General features: G+C 47.8%; 8 protein-coding genes across 8 annotated transcripts; 3 read left to right on the top strand and 5 right to left on the bottom strand.

The window, feature by feature from the left end:
* Nucleotides 1-503: 503 nt before the first annotated feature.
* N7466_009134 (putative C6 transcription factor) lies at nucleotides 504-1,553 on the bottom strand (the record flags this gene model as incomplete). The annotated part of the gene is made up of 1 exon (XM_057168523.1): nucleotides 504-1,553. One exon carries the CDS (start codon nucleotides 1,551-1,553, stop codon nucleotides 504-506), a length of 1,050 nt encoding a protein of 349 aa, XP_057017229.1.
* Nucleotides 1,554-3,358: 1,805 nt separating this feature from the next.
* Nucleotides 3,359-7,546, bottom strand: atg26 (uncharacterized protein; the record flags this gene model as incomplete). Its single annotated transcript, XM_057168522.1, has 3 exons — nucleotides 3,359-3,649; nucleotides 3,720-6,212; nucleotides 6,278-7,546. 3 exons carry the CDS (start codon nucleotides 7,544-7,546, stop codon nucleotides 3,359-3,361), a joined length of 4,053 nt encoding a protein of 1,350 aa, XP_057017228.1.
* Nucleotides 7,547-9,171: 1,625 nt separating this feature from the next.
* Nucleotides 9,172-10,994, top strand: N7466_009132 (sugar porter family MFS transporter; the record flags this gene model as incomplete). The annotated part of the gene is made up of 4 exons (XM_057168521.1): nucleotides 9,172-9,248; nucleotides 9,395-9,833; nucleotides 9,892-10,533; nucleotides 10,599-10,994. The coding sequence occupies 4 exons, from the start codon at nucleotides 9,172-9,174 to the stop codon at nucleotides 10,992-10,994; spliced, it is 1,554 nt and encodes a 517-aa protein (XP_057017227.1).
* Nucleotides 10,995-11,310: 316 nt separating this feature from the next.
* N7466_009131 (DNA-directed RNA polymerase I subunit RPA34) lies at nucleotides 11,311-12,357 on the bottom strand (the record flags this gene model as incomplete). The annotated part of the gene is made up of 2 exons (XM_057168520.1): nucleotides 11,311-12,043; nucleotides 12,122-12,357. 2 exons carry the CDS (start codon nucleotides 12,355-12,357, stop codon nucleotides 11,311-11,313), a joined length of 969 nt encoding a protein of 322 aa, XP_057017226.1.
* A 326-nt stretch (nucleotides 12,358-12,683) lies between these two features.
* On the top strand, nucleotides 12,684-15,349 carry grc3 (uncharacterized protein; the record flags this gene model as incomplete). Its single annotated transcript, XM_057168519.1, has 4 exons — nucleotides 12,684-12,720; nucleotides 12,779-13,329; nucleotides 13,380-13,691; nucleotides 13,757-15,349. 4 exons carry the CDS (start codon nucleotides 12,684-12,686, stop codon nucleotides 15,347-15,349), a joined length of 2,493 nt encoding a protein of 830 aa, XP_057017225.1.
* A 1,105-nt stretch (nucleotides 15,350-16,454) lies between these two features.
* Nucleotides 16,455-18,206, bottom strand: N7466_009129 (putative prenylcysteine lyase; the record flags this gene model as incomplete). Its single annotated transcript, XM_057168518.1, has 2 exons — nucleotides 16,455-17,986; nucleotides 18,083-18,206. 2 exons carry the CDS (start codon nucleotides 18,204-18,206, stop codon nucleotides 16,455-16,457), a joined length of 1,656 nt encoding a protein of 551 aa, XP_057017224.1.
* A 175-nt stretch (nucleotides 18,207-18,381) lies between these two features.
* N7466_009128 (small subunit rRNA maturation protein TSR4) lies at nucleotides 18,382-19,795 on the top strand (the record flags this gene model as incomplete). The annotated part of the gene is made up of 2 exons (XM_057168517.1): nucleotides 18,382-18,501; nucleotides 18,563-19,795. The coding sequence occupies 2 exons, from the start codon at nucleotides 18,382-18,384 to the stop codon at nucleotides 19,793-19,795; spliced, it is 1,353 nt and encodes a 450-aa protein (XP_057017223.1).
* A 538-nt stretch (nucleotides 19,796-20,333) lies between these two features.
* N7466_009127 (CSN8/PSMD8/EIF3K family protein) lies at nucleotides 20,334-21,338 on the bottom strand (the record flags this gene model as incomplete). Its single annotated transcript, XM_057168516.1, has 2 exons — nucleotides 20,334-20,949; nucleotides 21,172-21,338. The coding sequence occupies 2 exons, from the start codon at nucleotides 21,336-21,338 to the stop codon at nucleotides 20,334-20,336; spliced, it is 783 nt and encodes a 260-aa protein (XP_057017222.1).
* Between the last annotated feature and the right edge of the window lie 3,338 nt (nucleotides 21,339-24,676).

The following is a 24,676-nucleotide window of genomic DNA, read 5'->3' as shown; positions in this document are numbered from 1 at the left end:
ATCAGGTATTTAGCTAGCGGCCAGCACACATTCAAATTCAAAAGGCAAGGTTTCAAATGTTGCATCGAGTCACAAGTGTAACAGTCAACTGGTGGATACATACTACGCTTCAATGTTGTGATTCTACCACATGTGCGGTTGATAACATACTAGTCAATTGCCTGCAGTGAACCTCCAGGGCTAAATACATAGTTCTAATCCTAAGCAAAGGCTCAAAATACCTAGGATGAAATCACCAAACAGGATACCAGACAGGAACATTGAATACACATGTGGTGCAGATATACCACCTGTGTACAATATTAGGGATCGTTGATCTGTAATCTTTGGACTTCAACCTTCCAAGGTTTATTTCAAATACATATTTATGATATTCCTCATGAAAACATTTGAAGGCCAAGTTCGATCTCAGAAGCTGAGCACATTATATAGATATGACTGGCTTTCGGTAGTTAGAGTAAACTGCACATCAAAGTTTCGGTGTCCCTTCCAAGTTATTCGGACTAACTTGAGCTGAGCATCTCATCCTGCGGAGTAAGTTGGGACTCCAAATTATCGGGAGCGAAGTCCAAGAACTGCCAAAAATCGCACTCCAGATCATTGGATAGTATGGGAAGAACATCCAAGTCACCAAATCCACCATCCAAAGTGTTAGAAAGAGACATTATTGTGTTCTCAGAGGTGATAAAGTCCGAGTCATGCGCCGGGGACATGCTGGTTTTGCTTCCCTGCAAAAAAGTAGGCAGAAGATCAATCACCTTGCTTTTGAGAGATTTGCTGGTATCCCAAGTTCTCCTCTCATCATGAGTGGACTCTTGGGCTAGTTTCATCAAGGCGTCCAAGACAATAATACTTCGTTGTGTAGATGATATTTGTCCCTGAGACGGAGTTTCCACAAATGGTTGGGCCATTCGAGAATCAGCTCGTGCTCTGAGCAACTCAATGGCTTCTTGAATCTTGTCTTTGGCGATTACTCGACTAAGGTCACCTTCTGATCCAGCTGAACTATCAGATGTGGATTTGGAGAGAAGATCAATAAGCAGCACGGCAGCAGCATTGAAGAGTTGAACATCACTGATCGATAAGGTACCGCAGACAGTGCATCGTGTTTGAACTTGAGCACTGCTACTAATGATATTTTGTGCGAGAATCTTGCAGGTAGAGCGACTTGTAAGAGACATGTTTCCTCGATAAAGTCGTAGGAATAGGCCCCAGAGTTGTTGTTGTAGCATCCATTGTTGCACCGGTGCCGCTGCCAAGGGACCTGTTGATGTGAGACCAACTATACTCCCAGGTCGGAAGTGCGAGGGTAGTTCAATCAGAAGCTTCTCGTATTTCTTGTTGAGTTCATTCTTCCAAGCTAAAGCTTCGGCTTTCTGGTGTGGTGTTTCAGATACGGAGTTGCGAAAATCAACAGAATCTCGTACTAAAGCAACAATCTGGAGGGCGTGGACCGTATAGGAGAGCATCGTGAATTCAGATCGAGGTCGTTCTGTTATAAAGTGATCATTGTGAAATTTATCCATGTCATCGTCATTAATATGCAGCGGCATGCGAGTATTGAACTGAGAGGGACGAATGGTATAGTATCCAAGGGCATGTCCTCGGGACCAATCTCTTAATAGAAGGGCCCACCTAATGAGTGACTGTTTAGTAATTATTCAATCCCTTAGGGGTATGGTGATATTTACCAAATGCGAATGCCAACTTCTGTCCGTATATGTGAGGGCATATCAGCATGACCAGAAGAGTACGACAAGATAATTAGTTTCACATCCCCCAGTCGATGCAAATTTAGCTTTTGAGCCCCTGATATTGCAGTGACCAAAAGAGAATCAAGCTCGAGATAATCTTGTTGTCCATCCAGTAATAGCATGAGGGAAGCTTGTAAGCTGGCTATCGAAGCACAGAATATCCCCATACGCCCTCGAAGACAACGCAAAGCAAGCGATCTCCACATTGACGAATAAAAATTTGATGAACGAAGAGCCTCAACGCGTTCATTCATATCTGTGGGGATCCAGCCAAGAATATTTGGTGCTGGATGAAATGCCAGACCAAGTACAAGCTGTGAAAAAATAAGTATTGATGAATCATATCACGGGGGAGTACCACAAACCGCCATTAAGAAGCAAGCTAAGGTCTCCATGGAGAACGAGCTTGATATAGCGAGTACTTGCGAATCTCTTGTATCAAATTTTAGGCATTCCTGAATCATGGCCGCATGATTCATGAACGTGGGCGTGTGGAAGATATTACCCAAAGGACCCTGGCAACGAGTGACAAAGATCTGATAAAGAATTTGAGCCATTTCCGAGTCCGGAAATGCATCGATAATCTCCTTTGTTAGTGAGAGCCTTTCATTTTGCAGCTGAGTTTCTATGGTTGCCCAGTAAAGATTAGGATAATCTGGAGCAGGCGTAGATGAAATCGATGCGAACGCTGAAGGCAAGTTGTTGGTATTGGATGTCCCTTCAATGAAGTCCTCCAGTGCTTGTACAGTCTCTTCTGCATCTATGGTCTCCAATATCGGGGATCCGAATCTAGGCCTGATTGGATTTGATAAAAGTCAACTTTTTGAAATGTTGACCCGTTTGGAGACTGATCCAAACATACTTTTCGTGACTGGAACTGGTCTTCATCCTTTTCGCTCTTGGATTGCGTTCATCCTTTGTGCAAAGGTGGCCAATGTCACGTTTCACGCACTCGATCTGAGAACAGTTAGACCCGAACATTATTTATCAAGTATTGTCACGTACACATGGTTCTTTTCTGTCACATTTGAGCTTTGAAGTCCTACATCGAGAGCAGGATTTTGTGAACTTGCGAGCCACAGACCCCGGGTCTGCATGGCTTGCGGAATCCGCCATAACACAAGTGTCATCACAACAAGGTCAGGGTGCAGTCTTGGAGACATGTGGTCAAAGTCTAGATGAGTCATCAACCCTTGTCTACGTTGTCTGGTCCAAAATCCGAAAGGTAATAGAGAAAAAAGGACAAAACCCAAGTTTATATGCGTTAAACTGAATTCAGAACCAAAATTATCGCTGAAGACAAGATCGTCTAATATAAAGTCATTACCGACAAAACAATAAAAGTCGATGTATTAAATCAAATCAAATCAGCCAAAAGGACCGTTGTATGGAATCCGAAACTCCAACAAAACAACAAAATGCAATCGTTAATCATATCTCAGACCATCGAGTCATTAAAGCATGTGAACCAATATTTCAAATAAGAGAAAGAGAGAAAGAGAGAAATCAACCTGGCAGGCAAATGAAATGCTGGAACGGGGGTATATGGGTCCAGTACCCATTTAGTAAAGGGGTAGTAGATTTGTTTGGCCAGATGAGGGTGATCAGGACGGTAAAAACATGCTGGAAGCCATTCGATCGACATCCAAAACGGCCGACGCTGCGGATGCAGCTCGGTCACGTACCCGTTTTGAGAGGTCAATGTCAGTATCATCACCAACGAATGTCCACTCCTCAATGTCGTCTATGTCATCATCGGCATGATCCGGTGAGGCTTTAGCGGAGGGAGTTGGGGAAAATGGGGTGGCTGAAGCAATTGAGCGTTGTCGCGCAAGGGTTTTAGCGTATTCAAGATCACGGTAGAGCGACTGGATAGCAGTAGCTACTCCGTCTTCCTGTAAAGATAACACTTTCATCAGCGACACGAACCATCAAGGATTCAAGGGGTAAAAGATTTTGACTCACACTACGGATCTGGATACCCAAATCACGGGCCTTGACGATCATCCGCTCACTATGTGTGGCTTCCCAGATTGCTCTTGAGAAGACACTGACGTTGAGCTTCTTCATGCAAATTCCTACCCCCAAGTCCTCGACGCGAGAACCAAAGAAAAACTGATCGCCGAAGAATGGTTTGATTATGGTCGGTACACCGGCTCTAAGACTCGCGCCAGTGGTGCCTGCGCCGCCATGGTGAGCTGCAGCATCAATCTGTGAAAAAAGCCAATCGTGAGGTGCAGATTGGATTTGATGAATCTCCGAAGGTAGAGAAATCTCAACCTTGGTACTGGAAGGATCACCTAGTCGATCCGACCATCCCTTCGAGAGAATGCACCGCACGTCTGCTTTCTGGACCGATTCGATGACTGTCCGTGTCAAAGCAGCTGGATCTGAAACCACGATGGATCCAAATCCAATATACACAAGCTTCTTGCCATCAGAACGGGCACGATTGATGAAATCTGTAAGTTCTGCCGGAGGGGTCCAGTCTGATCCCTCACTGAGGAACCAGTAGCCCGTAATTCGAATCCAATCCGGAAAATCAAGAGGCGGCGGCACGACCGAAGGCGAAAAATTGTACAGAAAGGGGACTTTGTTCTGTTGCATCCTGTCCAAGTTGGTAGCTTTGAGTCCCAGTTCTTTGTTCCGCCAGCGGTTGACCTGACCAGCAATTGCCTTCCAGAAAATATTGTCGAACATCACATAAGTAAGATGGTTGTAGTAACCACCCATCCGATTCTCAGGGACGGCAAATGCATGTGGGTATGCGCGAGTCCTTGACCAAGGCATGGTAAATCCACGAAAGTATGGAATTCGAAGAGCTTCCGCAATATGAATTCCAGCCATTGCACTGGGTGATTCGATAAGAAGATCACTTCCTTGACAGCTGGACCAGGCAGAGGATAGTAGATCATCAATCCAACCTCTGAATTTCGAAGAGGCCTCCCGAAGAAATGAGTATGTGAACATGCCATTTTCAACACAGATTCGCATCAGCTCTGCTGGATCACCATCCACGGGCGCAAAGTCGATACCGTGACTTCGGATCCAAGGTTCAAATTCAGCATGGGTAGCGATTTTCGGGGTGTGGCCTTCGGCAAGAAGCCCCTTGCACAAAGCGATATACGGTTGTACATCGCCTCGGGATCCGATAGTTAGACAAGTGATCTTCAGGGGCTCCGAGGGCTTGAAGTTGATGATAGAAGCACGCGGGTCGTCGAAGAATGGGTGAATCTCCGACGAACCCTCATGGAGGGTTGAATGTGATCCATGTTCCTCGGGGTCGCCAAGCCGAGCCTCTTGGAGCATTTGATGCTCGGCCTTTGCTGCCTCAACCTCGTCACGCTCCTCTTCTGCCAGTAGGCCGGATTCCATCAAGAACTTGACGGACTCCAGATTCTGATGAAGCGTGACCGCACAGTCATCTCGCGCATCGGATGCGTTGAACTCGAAGAACAGTTCCTCGTGGCCTCGAATAATGACAACTAGGCCATGATAGCCAAACCGAAAACCGTTCTCTTTCTCCACGTTCTCGATGTCTCTTAGAGGCAGGATCATCTTGGTACGAGTGCCAGGAATCAAGCTGCGAAAGCAAAGCTTCCTCTCACTAATATAAATCTTGCCGTAAAGCGGTAGCATTCGATGCAGATAAGCATAGTAAGTCGCTTGCAGTCTCTCGGTTGGCGGGAGGGCAAAATGGGTACGGAACCTATCGCCATGGTTGGCATCGGCTTCCTCTTCTTCGGTATCAATGGTTCGATCCCTTGGGACCACGCCTTCAGTCTGGCCATAATGCCTCTGGCCACCAATCCACATGCCAGATACTTTTTCGATATAGCCCATGGATTCTGTTGCCAGCAAGCTACTCATCTGCCGGGATCTGCTTTTCAGATACTCCGCAAATCCAGCAGCACGTTGAAGGGGGTACGTTCCTGCCTTGACAAGATCATTCAGCGGGACATTTGCTGATTGTCGTTGCGGCAATCTTTGGCTTGCAGTGTTAGGGGTATCCCGTCGTGCCGCCGAACCAAGTCGAGCAGATGTGGAGCGAGCAGTATCTTCGGACCGTCGTTGGGCAATATCGCCAGTGTCAGATGAGCGTCTTGGTATGGACCGCATGGTAGGTGATTGAAAAACATCACTGCGGTTGAGGATTTGACTCGCGGATTCGGTTGTTTCGGTCATTGAATGTACGACATGCGACGAATCCGTCCCTTGATCTGCAGAATGAGCAAATGAATCGGCGATACTTGTGCTTCGCGCGCGAGACATCTGATCTTGCTTCGCACTATGGCTATCCGATAATCTCCTGAGATCTGTGACCGTTGCATCGGCCTGTATTTTCCAAGAATTTACATCTCGCGACTCTTCTGATAAATTTCTTGCAGGAGATGAACCCACTAGACCCTTCAAATAATCAAAGGCCTCCTGTCCTGAGTTAAAGAAAGAGAAAAAGTACTGTGAAGTACAATTAGCATCTTATAGACTATACTCATGAGTTTAAGAAGAGGATAAAGACTTACTTCATCAATTGCAAAGTCCTCATTCCCGTCCACGACACGGATTTTGAAGGTCTCAGCAAATTCGGCCATAGGGCTTTCCTCCAAGTCAATCACATTCTTGATCGGGAATGATACTTTAACGCTATCCCCTTCATTATGCGACCGAAATATGACTTTCTGGAGGGCCTTCACCCACTCCTTGGCACTTGTGGAACTATCTGCACGGAAGTAAAAGGTTCGCTGGTCGGTGCTAACTTGAAAGTCTTTCACTTCAGTGCCCTGGATCTTGGCTTCGGAAAGAGATGCAGAGATCCCATATCGAAGATCCACGTGGCCACTGGGAAAGTACAGGTTCGAGGGATCGGCATAGTATGACAATACGTCACCCCTCAGAACAAACCAGTAACGGTTATACTTTGGGTTTTTTCGACCTCGCTTCGACATATAGCCTGACTTGGCGGCGACGCTGGATTTTTTGGGCAGATATGCATAAAAGCAAATATGTCCTTCCGTGACATACATGTAGCCTTGAAGAAGCATACTTTGCAGTAATGCACAGGCATATTCGACTAGGACCTTTTCCGGTCTATCAAATCCAAACATTTCCATCAGTCGTGAGGAGAGAGCAGACCCTGAGGTTTGTGGTCGCTCTTCACTTGGAGTCTCGGGCCTTGACGGTGGGTTTTCAGGCACAGACGCCGTATCGAACCGGTTCTGTGCCTGCACCATTCTGGAAAGAATAGGAGCGGCTCGTGGCGTAGCACTACGAGCTTGCCTCGGAGGCAGCGTGAGTATGGACCCACTAGGAGTCGGCATGTCCTTCTCGTCATCCTTGGAGCTCAAAGAAGGCAATTTCTGCACTGCTTTATTCTCCGATATTGTTCTGCGATGGCGACGCCCCCGTTCTTCGGTTTCTTGTCTGAGGTTCAAGGCAGCCCTGCCGCTGTCATTGTGGTGTAATAATGAATCTTGAGTTGCCCGGTCCGACCGCTTTTCTCTTCGCTTCTCGTCTGATTCGTCGTCGCTCGAATCGTCAAATCGGGCTCGAAAGTCGGACCGAGAACCCACGGCAGCGATCATGGAAAATAAAGATTGTTGCATATAGTGCATGTTTCCATCCCGAGAGCCCATTCCGCGTGGTGGGGCAGTGAAATCCACTTGGGCATCCGCTTCGTCCTTGAAGCGTTCGGGAAGCCGATCGGGAAATGGTCGGTGTACGGGGGGGATTCTCAAGCTTGCACTCATCCTTTGGTCCCCCCGGCGTTTTTGGTCATCTAATGAGGGTCCCATCTTAGCGGATGGGATAACGTTATAATGGATGGAAAGTTGGGAAGCTGTTTGCAGATGTTGGGAGGTTGGACCGCACTGCACCTGCGGCAGGTCCCTAGGTTGTCGTCACTGGCCAGAGTCGCAGGTGACAAGCTCCTGATAGGAGTATTAGGGGGGTGGTCACGTCAGGTGGGCTTCGGTAAGGAGTTGCCCAGCGACGGAGCTATCCACAGTATTATAACAGCATGTGAGGAAGTGAGAGAAATGAGATGGATTACAGTACTTGCACGAGGCTTTCTCTTACTTAGAACTTCCCACTCAAACGGAGAGGGGACGATAAGGAATGCGGGAGCGATAAGAGTGAAAGAAGCTCGGACCTTCCGGTTTGTTACTCTCTCAGTATACTAGTAACTACTGGTATATACATCACTCTCTTGACTGAAGGACTTGATTTGAATGGATTTGAGAATCTCATCAGATATGAAGTGGTTGGAAGTCAGCTGGTATCATAGCAAAAAGTATTTGGCTTTAAAAAAAAAAGAGGAGAAAAGTGCAAATTCCCGTCATTTTTCTTTATCAATACAGTAAACTTGAAGTCATCAGTAACTCAGGTCTTCGAGTCTTCAAGGTCTTGGGAATTTCTAGATAGAATGATAGCCTTCTATGTAAGCCACCATCTGTATTTTTTTTTGTAATTTCTTCCTTATGATCTTCTGATCTCTTAATCTTTTTTGTACTTTTTGGACTCTCAGATGACATGTGACAGCCGTCAGGTGATTCCTGCTTATGTCATCATGTCACATTGACAAATTGACTGGACATTGATGAGATTCACATAGCACATTTCATGCGGAAAGTGAGAGAAAAAAAAGAAAAGAGGCAGAAGAGTCTTGGAAAAGATTATTTGTCGACTAGAATATCCCGTACATGATTATATAGATCGTCTTGTATCTTGATATGGAGATTGTGGATGTGGACTTTAATATGCGGGGGGGATCGACATTGGCTAAGCATCGTGGATCCCATGGTCAACACCACATTTCCTTGACATGAGTGCACGGTCTTTGTCTTGCCTTGAGTCATCAGGGAAAAAAAAAAAAAAAAAAAAAAAAAAACAAAGAAAAAAAAAAAGATCGAGAGAAAAATGAAAAGAAAATAGAGTCACATCTAGGCTTGATCACCCCATTTAAGTATTCGATGGTAAATTCCCCGTCCAGCCAACCCTAAAGTCCCCGTCCATCTGTTGTTGTAACATCTACCCAAACATTGCCGACAACCGAGCAGCATCAAGCTCAGACCAGCCACAAAGATGTGACTAGTATCGTATAAAGGCTGAATACGAACGCGCGTTTGAAATCCTTTCAGTTCCGTCTGCAATTCAAATCTCAAACTAACTCGCCTGTCGGCTCCATAACATCATCATTTCGCGCTAAGGCGTGCTCGTCCGTGCGAACGAGTCTACCAAGTCTATCTTTGCTCCATTCAGATCGCGTAATTAGTACAGAGCACGCGAAGGTATCCCTGTACCTGCTCACCATGACATGGTCCGAGCCCCTCTCTCTCTCTCTTATACATATATCGTCACCGACCGCTATGCTTGACTTAGTTCATGATCGACATCAGAGCTCTGGATTCTCTCGCACAACATGGGGCTCTTTTCTTTCCCTGAACTGAACACTCGTCTGGGTACTTGGCGTGCCTATCACTTGGCGGGCATTGTATTGTGAGTACATACTGGAATATACTTATCTCTCTTTTTGGAATACATCCATGGACCCAGGTGGGATATGTATATTTCTTGATTCCGCATACACAGCAGATATCCATACTGATGAACCATGAGAATTTGAAGAACTGACCAATCTACAGCATTTCCTCTTTTCTGTCCGGTTACGATGCTGGTATCGCCGGTGGTATTCTCACGTTCAAGTCCTTTGAGACCGATTACCGCTATACCTCCGCACACGAGTCCAAGGTCTCTTCACTCACGGTAGGCTTGGAGCAGCTGGGCTCCTTTGTCGGCGCGGCTCTAGTCTACCCAATAACCAACAAATTTGGACGCAAGTGGACTATCATCGGTGCCACTGGACTTTTCTGCATCGGCGTCATTATTCAGGTCAACAACACACATTCGCTGGCGGCCTGGTATGTGGGCCGCATTGTCGCTGGACTGGGTATGGGTGGACAAAGCGTGGTGATTCCCATGTACTCGGCGGAGATGACTCCCAAAGAAATCCGTGGTCGCTGCGGATCTTTCTACCAGTGGATGTATGCGTGGGGTGTTTTCCTCGCCTACTGGGTTGACTATGTAGGTTTCCTGCAATTTTTCTGATTAAACAGGTATTGAATATTGACCGTCAAATTAGGGCGTGGAGCAGAATGCCTCAATTGTCGGCACCTCACGCGAGTGGCAGATCCCCGTTGGTTTGCAGCTGGTTTCTGGAGGCACCCTGTTTATCCTGACTTTCACCCTACCGGAGTCTATTCGTTGGCTCTCTATGCAAAATCGAAATGAAGAGGCTTGGGCATCAATGGAGTGGATCCGTGGTGGTGACAACCAGAAGACTCGGGATGAGTTCGCTGAGACACAGCTGGGTCTGCAGGCAGAACGCTCTGAAAGGGAAGGCTTCTCTTTCCGCGAGCTTCTCGAGCCCGCTAACCGTCTGCGTTTCCTCGTTGGTCCCATGCTCTTTGTATTCCAAAATGCCACAGGAAGCAGTGCCCTGGCGGTCTTTGCGCCGCAGTACTTTAAGTTGGTTGCTGGTGGTAATTCTGACATGCTGCTCACTGCCTTGTTTGGTGCCATGAAGGTTATTGCGTGCTCCTTTTTCATTTTCTTCCTTTCAGAGCGTCTGACTCGTCGCTCTTCCTTGGTTGGCGGGTCCCTGTTCATGGGAGTGTGCATGTTGATTACCTCATTGGTTGTTGACAAGACACACACAACTATCGATGGAAATGTTACCGCTGCCGGAAGGGCAACAGTGGCTATGCTCTACCTTGATATCATGGTTAGTTAACCTTTCCCCTTTGCTTCTCTGTCTCGACTGTGCCACTAACTGTCTCTCTCTCTCAGGTCTACAATTGCTCTTGGGGCCCCATGCCATGGGCTTATGTGCCCGAGATCTTCCCGACTCGTATCCGTGCTATCGGGCTAGCTGTCAGTATGCTAGCACATTGGGCAACGTCCTTCTGTTTCTCATTTGCCAGCCCCTATATGATTAAGAATGTGGGCGCAAACACATTCCTCATCTTTATGGGCTTTGATTTTGTAGCTGCAGTGTTCTCCTGGTTCTTTGTGAAAGAGACCCGTGGAAAGAACCTCGAGCTGGCAGCTGGTACTGAATGGGAGGCTGTTGAGCGCAGCTCTGATGATGATGAGAAGGGTGGTGTGGTAGGTGCAAATGGAAAGAAGTTGCAACTTGTCAGTGTGCACGAGAACTTCCACACCAATCTGCACCATTCTAAATGAACGCTTGCAATGACAATTGTAAGGTGGACAGATGGAATCAATGATACCTCGGCGCTGGTTGAAACATGTTGTTTTAGAATTATCGAATCGTTGGGTTGTCGCTTTTTTGATTTTGCTTTATTTGAACAACCCATTTAATGTGAGTAATGAATGTCCTGCTGCATCCTAATAGGAATCAAGATTCCGTCGCAGTAGCATTTGAAAAAAACCAAGAGCTTGGATGATAAAAAAAATTGTACACTGAAGTTGCCCTGCATGTCATAAAGCGAAGATACCTTTTTAGCTAAACAAATAATAAACAAACCCTAACACCGAATCATGCCTTTGACTTTTTGCGCTTTTTCTCCTCGCCATCCTTGTGTGACTTTTTCACCTTCTTTTGGCCTTGCTCTTGCTCCTCGTCTCCATTTTCTTGGGTATGCTTCCTTGACTTCTTTCGACTGGGCAGAGTAGTCACTTGGGCAGCGTCTCCGTCGGTGTGGTGATGCTTCCGCTTGCGCTCCTTTTCTCCACTGGGAACCTTGAACGAAGGCTCGGCCTCGGACTCGGAATCCGAGTCCAAAGTCTCCGGTGGGGCGGGCAAGCTCCCGACAGGCCTGAAGCGCATCTTCAGGTTCTTCGGCTGGGGCCGAGGGGGCTTGACGGTATCCCGAAGTGCTTCCACCGCCGCCTTATCGGCTTCTGGTACGCCCATCAATTCCTGGATGTGATAACTGGGAATGTTGTCGGCTTGCTTGCAGTATGTCTGGGTCTTCGGGTCGAAAAGAAGCAGAGACTTTCCCTGCGAGCTTTCTTCACGGAGCGATTCGGCCGGAATGCCGTAGTTGGCGCCGTCAAACGAAAGGATCGGGTGGCCCTTGGAGATCTTGGACATGGAGATCTCCTTGACCTTTGACAATGGGAGGAAAGATGGAGCGGTGATGTGAATGACTTGTTTTCCGTTCAGGTTGGAAAGGATTGAGGAGGAGTTTGAGGATGGTGGGGCTTGCTGCTTTGCGGACTTGAAGCCAGAAGGAGGCTTGTAGGCTTTGGGGGTAACAGAAATGATTCTGGAGTCGCAAATGTTAGCTTACATGCATTCAATGCACATAGTGGATGCAAAATATTGCAAAAGAATGTATCCTTACTTCTTAGCAGGCGATTCTGCCTTGGGAGCATCCTCGCTAGTGTCCATGTCGCTGGAATCCTCGTCGCTGGAGCTTTCGTCGCTATCGGACTCCGAACCAGACGAACTTGATGAATCTTCAACTTCTTCCTTGCTCTTTGGTGTCTTCTTCAAAGCCTGCTTTTGCTTGTTTGCCGGCTCGGGGGAGGAAGAGCGACTGGAGCTGCTGTCGCTCGAAGAGGAAGATGAGGCGGCCATAGCGATTATTTAGGTGTGTATATGCTCGGGTTTGACGGCGGTTGAGCTAGATCTACCCCGCGAATTCGGATACCCAAAGACTGACTTTGTGGTTTCGAGCCAAATTCTCTAGTAAGAGTTCCGAGGTAGTTAATTGCGTTGTATCGCAACCCGTCAAAGTCGCAGCGACGCTGAAGAGACTAGTAATGTCAAGATCCAAGAGGTTTCGCGGATCTTTTTTTTCTGCTCCGCGGGCGCACGGACCAACTCGCCAACTTTTTTCCCTTATCAGCTAGGAATTGCATTATCGATCTTCTTAAGCTAGGAATTGATTTCATTGCGCTGTCATGATGAAACGAAAGGCTGAGAAACAGCAGGGCGCCGGTAATTTCAATTGCAAAGTTGATATATTTCCAAACATCCCACTAATTGAACCTTCTAGGCCCTGTCAGTGCCTTCGCGGCTCGCAAAGCTCGACAGCAACAAGCACAGAGTGTGACGGCATCAAGAATTCAAGTGGTGATTGAGTCGGCTACAGAACCACCTTCAAAACGACCGCGACGATCTCTCGAAGGCAATCAATGGACTGAGGTGGACGACACAACGTTCAATGTTCGCCAGACAAGGTCATCCAAGAATCAAGAGGTGCCAGTCGCTCTAGACACAACCACAGGGCGACCAAAGAGGGCAGGGCGGCCAAAGAAGGTCACTACGGCCAACCCGTCAGAAACCCAGTCTCAATCTCCGGAAGCGCAGGAAGACTTGGAGATTGCGGATTCGGCCGCGGATTCGGCCGAGGATCTCAGCGATGGCCCCGAGGAGATACCTGAAACTGAGGTCGCATCGGTAGCTGGTGACTCTGACGGCTATGAATCTGCCGCCGAAACACCAATCGAAATGCAAAATTTCCCATTATCTAAAGCAAGACTCAACAAAAACAACATAGTCTATGCGGACGAGAGTTCGCTGTGTATTCGCATCCAAGAGAGGACGGTATGAATACTGTTACGGAACTGAGTTGGACAGCGCTGATGACAATTTAGAACTTGGCTCTGATCGGCCAGTATGATATTTGGGTCAAACGAGGAGTTATCAGTCTGATGGGTGCAAAGCTACAGCCCTCTCCGCGAGTTTATAGGGTCTATGCTCCCTCAACTCATTCATTGCCCATCATCAAGTGTGTTTCTGGTGTCGAGGGCGAGGCAGAGGTAGAGATAAAATCTTGCAATAGTGGTTTATCTCGTCTCCGAGATATGTCTCCTTTGTATCAGAAGGTCTGGAATGGACAAAATACCGCTGCAGATAAAGCTACTCTGAAAGGCACTTCCAAAAACTCGCAGCGGTCTTTTTCAGTGGTATGTCAACCAAAATCGATGTCTTGGGCTGTTTTTAGACCTGAAAGGTTAATTTTTCTGTGCAGCTTTATACATCCGCGGAAGATCCGTTGAAGCGACACTTGCGGCCTCTTCATCTTGACAAAAAATGGAGTGCGTCTATGAAAGCACTGTCCCAGCGACAAGGACGCCTTCGAGTCTTGGTTTGCGGTCCAAAGGCATCTGGAAAGTCTACTTTTAGCCGATACCTGCTGAACCATGTTCTCAGCCCTGCTCCTGAAACGGAGAATGGGTTCGTCAACACGGATGGTGTTGCTTTCCTCGACCTTGATCCAGGACAGCCAGAGTTTGCGCCTATGGGCCAAGTATACCTCGCGCACCTACGGGCTCCCTTTTTTGGCCCTCCATTTACCCACCCTTCAGTCGACTCTCGCGATGGTCAAATATTACGTGCCCATCATATTGGGGCAACTTCCCCGAAAGAAGACTCCGATCACTATGCCCAGGCTACGATGGATCTCCTGGATCGGTATCACTCGTTGTTGGCGGAATATCCCCAATGCCCTTTGATTGTCAACTACCCAGGTTGGATCTTTGGGCAGGGTTTAGAGGTGGCCACATGGCTGGTCAAATGCCTCGGCCTTTCTGATGTTGTTTATATGAGTGAGAAGGGTCCCCAGGAGGTCATTGAACCTCTCAATTTTGCTGCCAATGAGGCAAAGGTCCCAATGACAATTTTGCCATCCCAACCGACTGACTTTGTCAGTCGGTCAAGTGCTCAGTTACGCTCAATGCAAATTCAGTCATACTTCCATTCATCTCACTCTACGGAAATCAGCAATCCGCGTTGGTCGGAACTACCCTTATCCCGCACAAGGCCAATGGCCGTGAATTATGCCGGATCAAAGCAGGGGATTTTGGGTATCATGGCTATGGGTTCCCAGATCAGCCCCGATATGCTGTGTGAGGTTTTGGAAGGATCCATTGTGGGCTTGGTGGCAGTCGAATCTCCCAGTGCGATCGTGGGTGCCTCGTCTGCTGAATCAGCCGACTGTTCTACCTCCAGTTCAGAGGATGAGAGTGGGTCTCCTGCTGACCATATGGATATGGATTCAGAGGAGCCCAAACCCAATGGCTCGACTTCCTTGTCTCCCGCCGACATGATTGTCAGAACACCTGAGGGTCTGCCGTATCTGTTCACTGGATCTGGAAGCTGCAGCCCGTTGAACCCCAAGGCCTCCAACTGCCTTGGTCTTGCCCTCGTCCGCTCTGTGGATGTCGGTTCCCAAAGAATTGAACTCTCCACTCCTATCCCGTCTTCACGTATTCGTGATGCGATTGAGCAAGGACATAGCCTTGTGTTGGTCCGCGGTCAATTGGACAGCCCCAACTGGGCCATTAGCGAAGAATACTACGCTGCGCGGGCAGCAGAGCGACGCTATCAGCAGGTGGTTTCCCGTGCTAAGAAGAGTGGAGAATCTGCTGCCGAACAAGCTCAACACCACCAAACACTTGCACTCCTTCGAGACCGGATTCGTCGCGCAAGCAACGTGCCCTGGATGAACGTTGTGGAAGACAATAGCCGGCATCAGCGTGAAGTGAATGCGCGGCGTGAAAAATCCCTTTGGAAATTGAGGAAAAAGGCCTATCCAGGCAGTGATAGTGAGCCAGATTATTAAAGTCTAGTCTTTTTCCACATGCCATGTGGCATGGTATATTATTACTTGATTCTGAATACAAAGTCATTAATTCTGTACTTTTAAATGTTTCAACAAATGTTATTAATACACCACTAACAACTTGCAAGGATGCAACTTCCAAAAGGTCCAAGGTTCTAGGGAAAGTCTTTCCCGGGCAGATAGTCACCAATGTCCTATTCTATTCAAACATTGAATATTCCAGATGTCTCCTAGACTCACGAATCATAGACACCCAGCCCCAACGAAGGCGTCGAGGGATCATAACATTTGAACCGAGCAGTAAGCAATCACAGTCAAATGAGAATAGCCCGATGTAAAAATATCCGTGGCAACCTTGAAATTACCCTGGTCTCAGAAAAACCTATCTTGTGTTAGGGCCATTGTGTTAGTCTGGCCACCAGAGAATTTCCACTTTGAGCCTGGCGATTGGAAATCCAGGATAAGGCGTACTCGATACCAAAGTTCAGTTACAACGGATCAAGGGGTATTGTAGTTCATGATCCCTAAGCGCTGGAAAGTCATGGTTCAATTCAGTTGAGAGCCCTTTAGATTCTGCTCTGTACCAGTTGACATATCATGTGCTCTTTGTCCACGTGCAGATTCATGCAACGTGCCAGTGGGAAGTGGCAACATTGAATACAGCACTGATATATCTTAAATTTGGTGGCTGAAGAGCTTCAATGTTGGCTTCTTTTACCGGTGCCTGTGACTCTTTTGCCCTAATGACTTCAAACCCCATACATATGTACCGATACATAAGATCCACTCCAGACTTTGGAGGTGGCCCTATCACATTCTGCTTGTCTAGAATTAACGGTAATGAAGAAGTTGGAACATTCCAAGGTTGGACTGAAGTGGTATCCAGACCAAGAGTCTGGTACCTAATACTCTGATGCTAGATGAATTTTGCTAAATCCAGATGTCACGTACTACTTATGCCAGTATCAATTGATTTGAACAGGACCTATTTATTTGTCGACAGATCTCGTCACATCCATGGATACAACATTGAATTTGAAGCCCTCAAGTGCTATGTAAATGACTCGACTACTAGCTTACTCCGATATTATATTCGAATAACAAGTTACAGCTCGGTCCTTGCAGATGAAGAGCCTCGATTGTCTCTCGTATCCTTCTCCCTCTGCCACGACTGAACCATGAGCGCGGCCACATTTCTACCCATCAGGGCACTCGTCTCCATTGTCGAGATGAAGCTCTCAATTCCACTAGTGTACCAAACACTAGGCGCCAAGAGAACCTCTTCGAACGTCACACGAGGATACATGAGAGGGTACGGATGCCATACTTTCTCGTGGAACCAGCTGATCTCACTTTTGGGGAGATCCCCGATAGTCGAATTATCAGTGGATGTATTTTCTGAGCCAAAAGTATTGCGGGAATATTCGATATCGAATAGGTCTGCAATGAAGTCGGCAGTGGGTCGCTCTGGGGAGAATATTTTATAAACGTAGTGATCCTCTCGCTGCTCTTGGCCATTGCTCGTGGTAATTCGAGGTATCTGTTGGAGTGTACTGACACTCCAGAATCCAGTAGGACCAACGCCTTTCGGATTCGCCCCAAGTTTAGATCCTTCGGGAAGTGTTGTAAGAATGGTCTCTGGGGGCCCGGAGCTCTTATTGTCAAGGCCAAAGAATCGGGAAGAAATTCGGTGAGGTGATGCAAGAAGCGTGACGTAAAGTTTGGCATACGGGATATCATCTGGTACGTGCTCCAGGGGTGGAGAGATTGAGATGCCGGAGTATTGCAGCGGTCCGGCAATTATAACTTCATCAAATTCAGATTCATCTGACATCTCCGAGTCGAGATCAGAAGTCGACTGGGTGATAATCCGCACAGTGCCTTCCTTGCTCCTGATAATCTCGGTGACTGTCGTATTTAATCGGACCTCAGTATTGGCAGCCTTCAAAACTCCATCGAATATCCTCCAGTTACCACCACGGACAGATACTGCGCCGTCTGTTGCCATACAGACCATGGATTCGAGTCCATGGATTAACGCCAGATTCTGGCCATAATTCACCCGCGTACTCGCTTGGATGATTTCTCGTGCAAATAAATCCGAGATAGAATTTGCATTCAAAAACGCATCGCCCGGTGAAGCAGTCACATTCACCAAGTTCACAGCCTCCGCCGCTTCCGACAACGATCTGAACGGAAACAGTGGCTCCTCGTATAACTTCAGGAACCTACCAACAACCTCCTTCATAAGATTCTTAGTACGCAAAGGTGCCATTCCGTATCGCCAAAAGAGCTTGGCAATATTCCACCAGCTGGAAGAGTTGCCAACTGTAAACAAAAACTGAGAGCCGTCCCAGATTCCTATAGAGTCGTCGGTCTGTTTAGGTCTGGCGTGGTCTGCGCCGAGGACGAAGAGGCCAAGGTTGTTTGATGCATTCATGAGGATTTGATTAACCTCTACAAATATCGATGCACCCAACTCGATCGGGTATGCGGGATCGTCGAATGCATCAACGGTTGTCGAGCGTCCACCGATATACGAGGAACGCTCAAATACAGTAACGTTCACAGGGATAGCTGAGTCGTCTGCGAGCTTGCGCAATTCATATGCGGCAAATGAGCCTCCAGCTCCAGCTCCTGAATACAATGATTAGTACATAGGCTTGGTCTTCTATGGGATTTTGATTCCAATGTTGGATATGTTTATCTGTCTGGGCTATCGTTGGAGCCTACCGATGACGGCCACCCGCTTGGGGGCGGCATCCCTAACAGTTTGCAATGGCTGCTGAGCTGCTCTGCTAAATGAAAAGAACAAGTTCAGGGTATATAGTGCCCAAAGGCATCTCCAGGTGCTCATGACTGCCATGATTTGCAAAGCCCCTTGGGAGGTTGGGGGAGGAAGCATGGAATGATGTCGGGAGTAAACCAATGACGATGTAATATTACCAGAGGTGGGGCGATCGTATCGCTTATCGCAACTTTTTTTTTATGAACAGCGGGGTTTTTGCGACTTTACACATCCCCAATTCACCATGGATCCCTACGACAGTGACTCTAGTGTTGACGAGGACTTCACCGATACCGGTGTACTTCTCGGTTACGCCGCTGAAGAAGTCATCGAGGACACCGTCAGCCACTTGGGCGGTTGGCCGGTACGTGAGCAGTAGAACCAACCCCAAGAAGAACCACACTAATAGATATTAAATGCTACAGAAATGGCTCGCAGACAACACTCCCCCGCCGGGTGATTTTGCCAACTGCAAGGTCTGCAATAGTCCCATGCTGCTACTTCTTGAGTTGCACGGTGACCTGCCCGATCATTTCCCCACCGACGAGCGTCGCCTGTATATATTTGGCTGCCCAAGAAAGCCTTGCAACCGCAAGCCAGGCAGTGTCCGCGCATACCGCGCAACTCGCAAGGTCAACTTGAATGAGTTGAAGCACGACGAACAAGAAGGTACCAAAGAACTTGAAAAGAAAAAGTCCGCACCAGCGGCACCGTCACCGTCACCGTCACCACCCCCACCCCAGCAGGCCAAAGACTTAGGAGCCAGTCTATTTGGAGCGACCTCATTGACGAGCAGCGTGTCTGCAAACACCAATCCGTTCTCGTCCAACCCATTTTCCTCCAATTCGGGCTCCTCGTCTACGGGTTTTGCCAATCCCTTTGCGACACCCAAGCCCTCCACAGCTCCTGCTCCTGCTCCTGCCCCTGGCCCAGCTCCAACCCCAGCTCAATCCTCCACCATTGCACTCGCCGAATCCTTCGCTGACAAGGTCCGGATCTCGTCTCCAGAGCCATCAGCTAGTAACCCCGCCCTCACCACATTCAAGCCCACGCCGGAATCACAAGGCGCTCTCGCCCCGTGGCCCGAACAATCCGCCTTCCCAGCTCCCTACCAAAACTACTTCCTAGATGCCGAATATGAGACCCTCTCGCGGCCATCAACACCCACCGTTCCCGATAACGTGCAAATGGAGCCAATGGACGAAGATGGTGGTGCCGGTGGTGACCTCAAAGATACATTCGAGTCCGAGCTCGATAAGGCTTTCATGAAATTCTCTATGCGCCTCGAGCATAATCCAGAACAGGTCCTGCGCTATGAGTTCCGCGGCACCCCGCTGCTGTACTCGTATGCTGACCAGGTCGGTAAGAGCTTACATCCCGAGCACTCCGCTGGTCGTGTGACTACCATTGGAGGTGGACATATGCCACGATGTGAGTACTGTGGTGCGCAGCGCGTCTTTGAGGTGCAGCTTGTCCCGCATGCTATCAGTATCCTTGAGGATGGACGTCCTGGGGTTGGACTCGGAAAGGATGATGCGGGCATGGAGTGGGGGACTATTGTTATGGGTGTTTGCGCAAAGGATTGTGCACCTGAAGCTCTTTGGCAAACTGGCTGGAGAGAAGAGTGGGCCGGGGTGCAATGGGAGGAAACAAAGTAGATTATACCACTTGAGCAACCGAGGTTGTAAGCCCCGAAGAAGGCTCTCGATATGAAGAAAAAATAGATTTCATGAATTTTTATTCTTTAGTATTTACTTCTTGCTTACATTATACCTTTCCCTCCACGAGCGAGGTGCTCCTTTCAAACCTCTTCTAGTATATGGGTATGGTTTTTACGTATAATACTGATATGAATCGGTATGTCTTATAATTTGAGCCAGATATGACTCGGCATAGGTATGGTATGAACAGGCATCTCTCGCAACATCCTCTCCATCCGCTCATTTCAAGCATAAAACACATTCCAATAGGGAGAAAAGAAACGCCGGATGCGCCAGATCCCGACTCATCTCCGAGCCTCCTCCATGCGAAATCTATCACCGTCTCACGGATCAGGGAATTCATGAACTCATGTCTTTTTATTTCTTCTCGAACTCATCTTTTTGTGAAAGTTCGAGAAGTGAAGGTACGGAGGATGAAAAAGAAACAAAGAAAGAGAGAAAGGGGGGAAAAAATAAGTATGGGCAGGAGAGCCGCTTACACGGGCAGCTCGAAGCCACGACGAATCACACGGCCGAACATGTCGACACCGACACGCTCGCTCTTGACCTCACTGCGGGCCTCGTTCTCCTTGTTGGTAGGAACGGTAACAGCGGTGCCGTCGACCTTCCAGCCGCAGACATCAGTGACGAACTTCTCGAGAGCCTCGCCGTTGCGCAGGTCGAGCCATTGCTCCAGGGACTCGGTGGTGATGGAACGGAAAGACTTGCCAACCTCGACGGCGATGCGGATGCGGACCAACTCTTCGAAGCCAGCGACATCAGCGGTCAAATCGGCGTACAAGTCGTCGGAGTTAAGGGTGGACCAGAACTGGGTGTACTGAGCGGACTCGAGGAGGGTAGACAGGCGGGAGAGCTTCTGCACGGACTCGACGAAGTCGGAGTTTTGGGAGGCAGCCTGAGCCTCTTGGGTGGCAGCGAAAGGCTGAGTGTTGGCGGGGAGCAGGGAGAGGCAGAGCGAGAAAGCGGGGGAGGGGAACACGGTCAGGGCCTTGACAAGGACATTGGTGACGGTGTCAGGCTGGAGGAGGTGAGGGTTGAACTGGTAGCTATGGATCGAGGAAGTGCGCATGTTAGTCACTGGTTCTGCGATCCTGATATGTTTGAAAGATGCCAGCAGCTAAGGACTGGTGCTACCATCTGCAATGATATTGCATAATGGTAGATTCAGACTTGAAATTCTCAACAAACCCATACGCGACGGGTAGTCAGGTAATAGGAAAACGTGATTTGAATAAAGATCGATCATCAAAGAAACACCAGGAAGTTTGAAAGGAGTCATGTCCAATAGGGTCACTAAATCAAAGGCGACTCACAGCTTCAGCAAAGCCAGGTTGGCGTAGCAGTCGAATACCCGGTTCTCGCACTGCTGCACCACGTAGTCCTGGAAGACGGTGGTGGTCTCGGGGTTGTACCGATCGAGGCCATTGAGAATGGCGTCGATATGGGCCGGTCGGGTATCACACTTATCGAAGGCGACCATCTTGCTGGATTGACGAGGGGGTTGGAGAGGGCGGGTCTTTGTGAGGTTCTTTTTGGTGGGATTTTTGATTGTGGCCCTTGGGTGTGTGCGGAAGAACCGAATTGGGAATGTTTCTCCGCCCGAACTATATGGACATCCCATCACTTTGATCTATATCATGATCATCTGTTCTGCTGTCCTTGTTCCAAGGTTAGAGGATTTAAAAAACTCTTGTTAACTATAATATCTAACGAGCGAAAGGTATGTACCAGGAGTCAAATCACAGAGGATTACTAATAGTACCTAAGACTGTCGTGAGCAAATCGAGAAGACCTGTTTACACCGTGCCTCATGTGCTCAAGTAAGTGCTAGCTATGTAGAGGAAGCAGAACATTTAAAACAGAGGTTCTTGAAGAATTCTTGACGATCCATTTAAACTCCAGGGCTCTTCTAGTCCTGCTCAAGTACAAACAGCAGGATTAGCTGGTGATGAAGCAGCCTATTCCCAGTGCTAGTATCAATACTTGGTACAACCCTGTCAAGCCCAAGTTCCCCAAGTTTTGACCTTGGCATTTATGGACTGCAGAAACTGGAAGTCGGCTCAAAACCAGGTGGCTTCAAAACTGAAGCACTATACCCCTAGGTGTTGCGTTCAATTATCTATCAATGAACTGTCCACCCCGGAAACTCTGGGTCGCCACAACTGGAACACTGGTTCATCAACATTGAGGAGATGTTTCAAATCTACTATTACCTAATAATAGTGCATAGTTACAATAGCGACCTTAGAGCCTTCCTTTGAAGGGACTTTCATATCAAGCAGTTATCTATGTACTGGATTTCCCCCGGCCATTTTTGGTCGCTACACTCAAGTGCTACCTATGTACAGCACTTGAGGCCTAGAAATAGGTCCAATCTGCCCCCAGTCGAGCTGTCTTAATAAGCTCTGTATATAACTGGAATTTCTTAAGCTTTAACCATAGCTACACCGGTTCAATTAGGTTAAGATCTGGTGAGTGCGTAGGCCAATCTTTGACGTATACTAGTATCTTATAGACTTCAAATATTTAAACATTTGAACCCAATCTCTCAAGTCATTACTAATATAGTATACATACTTATATTATCCTCCTAAAAGGCTTTTCCAGGTATATGGATTAGAATAAGACCCCTTTTAAAATGAATATGGGTTGATTGTTCGGGGGACTACTAAAAAGTGGATTTGGGACAATACTTACGGTCGGGTATGTTTGCTCACTGAGTAGATCTGAGCACGGCCTCCCAGTGATCGGATCAGTGAGTCTTACATAAGCCCTGCTCATGCTCAGGAGCGACTCACTGACGCGCAGTAATGTGACCCGCTCACCAAACGCACTCTACTTCTCAACTTGAACGATGGCTATTTGAAACTTGAGACTCCATGTAGTGTGCAAGATTTCTTGCACCTCTTGTCTCTTTGTCATTCTATGCAATCAACCGTACCATTTTTTTACCATAGTTCCCACTTTGTGGATCCTTTTGTTCCTGTTTCTCCTTCTTCTCTTCTCTCCTTTGAGTCCTTACCACATTCTCTTTAGTGATCTTGAAAGTCTACTGCAGCTCTCGCTATTTTTCTTTGCTCTTGATCCTCCTCTTCGTGTGACCCCCCTCTTCCCGACTGGTACTTTTGTGGATCCTTAACGTCAGCTGCTCCCTTGCATGCGACTTTCATTGACCTAGTGGACACAGCCTATTTCGACTAACCCGAATGCCCGGTCCTCCAAAATGCCTTCCACTTTGGCTACCCGCTCAGCAAGACGATATATTCTTCCCGACCACGCTGAGGATGACCCATTTGATTGAATTTTTGTTACCCAAAAAAAAACCCCCGTAAACCGGATGTGGTATATGGGATTACAGTGGACCAGATAACAAGTGGACATGCAGAGAGCTCAGAGACCCAAGTTATCACATGATCAAGGTTCAAACCACATGGCGAGGACTCCGCACTTGGCGAAAGCATACACATGTGTACTTCAAGTCTCCCGTCTCTTCTTTCCCTTCTTCCTCCTTTCCCATCTCTCCATGCTCGTTTCTCTTCGTACAGGGACAGGAATCAATGATTTTCTCTCTCCTCTTTCTTTCCAATCAAGGTTCCTTTAAGCCTCTTCACGGTTATAACCTTGGAAAGCTAGTAGTGGTCTTTGTATACATTCAAGGTTTCATGGTGGCGTGTACATACGAGCCTTGGAACATTTGAAAGGTGAGCGAAACAGCTTGGCACATGAGAGTTCAAAGACAAGCTTTTATAACAGGCGACTAAGGAGTTTAACGACTAATAAGATTTTACAAATCTTACACAATGCATGGCCACGTGTAAAACGTGCGATATTGAAGGTTCGAATGCATGAATTTTCGAGGCAATAATAGTACATAAAATTTGAAAGGTCTCGAAACAGATCCTACTAGTAAATTTTTGCTGAGAGACCAGTGCAAGAGCAAAAAGAAGCATCCTGACCCACCTGACCCACCTGACATCTGGATGAATAGATCAAAGCGGAGATCTGTCATTTAAAGTCATGATTATCAAGTATACCGGTCTATCACAAGTTGAAGTTCCGAGTCGGCATAAAATATTACTAGTAACTACTAGTAGGCCTGCAGCAGCCTGACCCACCCTGTCCCACCTGCCCCACCGTTCTAGACATGTTGAAGAACCCCTGTACCCATGGTGCCCTGAAGTCTCACATGTGCACACTTTCCTTTGCTATTATTTCTCAAAATCCGCCAAGCCTTGAATCTTACTCGGTACACATGTACGGACCTTTACTCGAGCCCATCTCGTTTCACATTTAAATCTCAGCTTACGTGTCGCTTAAATACATGTTATTGCTAGTCCTCCGGAGTGACGGCTTATTAGTTTGCCACCACCACTCTAAACACTTGAGAGCAACTACCGTGATTACAAATACCTGCACGCACGTCGTTAACTAGAGCAGGGTCCACGGGTAGTTGTCCCGGTACTTCAATTCAGGGTCTGAAGGTCCACTAGGAGTCAGGGACTCAGGGTAAATCGACCCCAGACACACAACATGGGCTGCTCCTTTTCATGTAATTTCGTATTTTCAGGGTTGCATGGGTATTATGGGTCCAATCTCGGTATTTCTCCTGTCTCCACCTGGTTGGAGGGATTTCAGGGTACGTCCGGGGTATTGGCGCGGGGTAATCACGGTCCGGGGTAAGACTAGCCGAGACCGTGGCCTGCGGACGAGATAACACCGAGCCGTGCCCAGGCGTCCAACTCCTAGGATTCGTCAGGTTCTTCGAAGGTCGGTAGTATTTTTATTTTGGAGCTTGCGCGTCCAATTGCGACGTTTGAA

This window comes from Penicillium verhagenii (assembly GCF_028828195.1).
Source record: "Penicillium verhagenii strain IBT 33310 chromosome Unknown utg000009l_segment0_segment0, whole genome shotgun sequence".
In the NCBI taxonomy this organism is placed as follows: Eukaryota; Fungi; Ascomycota; class Eurotiomycetes; order Eurotiales; family Aspergillaceae; genus Penicillium; species Penicillium verhagenii.
This window is presented reverse-complemented; position numbering and strand designations above follow the sequence as displayed.